The 2011-nt window shown below is 32.8% G+C and overlaps 1 protein-coding gene across 1 annotated transcript; it reads left to right on the top strand.

The window, feature by feature from the left end:
• Nucleotides 1-219: 219 nt before the first annotated feature.
• On the top strand, nt 220-1181 carry LOC107900317 (ethylene-responsive transcription factor ERF014). The gene has a single exon (XM_016825964.2). It carries the CDS (start codon nt 395-397, stop codon nt 1058-1060), a length of 666 nt encoding a protein of 221 aa, XP_016681453.2. The 5' UTR covers nt 220-394; the 3' UTR covers nt 1061-1181.
• Nucleotides 1182-2011: the final 830 nt, after the last annotated feature.

The raw sequence follows: 2011 nt of genomic DNA, 5'->3' as shown, positions 1-2011 counted from the left end.
ATATTTGAATTCCACATGTTTGGTAGAATATATTAATTATACCTGCAGACAATGGGGAGAACTGTGGGGTTTTACCATGAAGCAGGAACGTAATTAATATCTGTCAGCAATGACCATATATATTCATATGTGGAACAATACTTATTGACCAAATGGATCTTTCCAAGTGTGAAAACCCAAGTCCCCCCCCATCTATAAATAGTAAAGCAACATCCTTCTTTTCTCCCCCACATTCAGTTCTTGTATCATTATTTCATTGCTTTCATCACTTTAGAAAAGAAAAAACAGAACAAAGAAGCCAAACCCAAACCCAAAAGCTACACAAAGCACGTTTCATCCTTCTACTAAAGCATTGCTTCAGTATTCTGCAATCTGCAATCTGCAAACTTTGCCAATGGTGAAGACTGAGCACAAGATCCAACCACATCAGTCAAAGCAAATGGCATCATCATCATCATCATCATCATCACCACCACCACCATCATCATTATGCAAAAAGAAGTACAAGGGTGTAAGAATGAGGAGCTGGGGTTCATGGGTGTCAGAGATTAGGGCTCCAAATCAGAAAACAAGGATTTGGTTAGGATCGTATTCAACACCAGAAGCAGCTGCTAGAGCCTATGATGCTGCACTTTTATGCCTCAAAGGTTCCTCAGCAAATCTCAACTTCCCACTTACATCCTCCCATTACGTTCCCGATACCATCATGTCTCCCAAGTCAATCCAAAGAGTAGCTGCAGCTGCTGCGAATAGCTTTGTTGATGACAATCCCGCCGCCGCTGCCACCCCGCCAATATCTCCACCACTTGCGCCCTCCACACCCTCCACCACTTCCTCACCATCTAATCAAGTCGATGATGATGTGTTCTTTATACAAGCTCTTGTGGACGAGCCTGTTTCTATGATGGAACCATGGTACTGTTTTGACAGCCTGCAAATGCAGTCTCCCAAGTTCGGTGATCAGGTTTTTAATGTAACCCCATTTGATCCACCGTCCATGACAACGATCGATGATCTTTATGAGGAAGCTGGCGATATTCGTCTATGGAGTTTTTGCTAAAAAAAAAAAAACCCAAACACAAAAGCAAAGTCAAGTCGTTATTAGTACTACCATATATTACACCATTCATTTTGTTCATTTGATTTCATTATTTATATATTACACCATTCTTTTTTGTTAATTTGGTTTTCTCTTCATTGAATGATCTTCTTGGGCTTGAAGATGTTACAGACAATGACCAAAATCCTTTTTTCTTTTTTTCATACTTTCAGTTAGGAAAAGAAATTCCACATGAAGATGACAACATTTTTTAGGAACTTCAAATGGGGGATTTCATTTTCAATATAATCAATTTATGTGTCAATTATGAAAATGAAGTGTGTGAAATATATATTCAATGTTATCAATAACAAATAAGAGAGAAAAAAAAGTTGCTTAATATCTATACCTATAGCTAATCATCCAAACTCCAAACCTCTTAAAATTGGATAGGTTGAGAAAGAAATATAGATTTGAGCAAAAAATTAATTAAGCCTAGATAAGTTTTTCCCTTTATATTACGTATAAAAATTAAATATAATAATATAGTATCAAGGAAAATTTGTTATATAATTCCTTTTTATTAAATGATTAAATTTAAAATTAATTTATGATAAAATTATACTTTGACCTATTAAAATGAAGAAAATTATGTTTAATCCCTTAAAAATTAATGAAACTATAGCTTAATACATTATAAAATTATATTTTAATCTTTCAAAAATTTATTATTCAAGTCTGGCCTCTTAAAAAAATTTATGGAGTCTCCTTGAATAGTATATCGTAAATATTAAAAAAATATTGTTTATATTTAGAAATTTAATAAAAGAAAATTTTAATGATAGTAAAATGTATGTAATTAGTAAATATTAAATAAAAATAATTATGATTTTTTATAATTAGGGATGAGGAAAAAATAACTATATTTAAAAAAATAAAAAAGAATGAGCAAACCTAAATGGGTTGGAGTTA

This window comes from Gossypium hirsutum, chromosome D06 (assembly GCF_007990345.1).
Source record: "Gossypium hirsutum isolate 1008001.06 chromosome D06, Gossypium_hirsutum_v2.1, whole genome shotgun sequence".
Taxonomy (NCBI): Eukaryota; Viridiplantae; Streptophyta; class Magnoliopsida; order Malvales; family Malvaceae; genus Gossypium; species Gossypium hirsutum.
This window is presented reverse-complemented; position numbering and strand designations above follow the sequence as displayed.

Coding starts and splice junctions, on each gene's coding strand:
- LOC107900317 (XM_016825964.2), top strand. CDS start 395: ATGGTGAAGACTGAGCACAAGATCCAACCACATCAGTCAAAGCAAATG.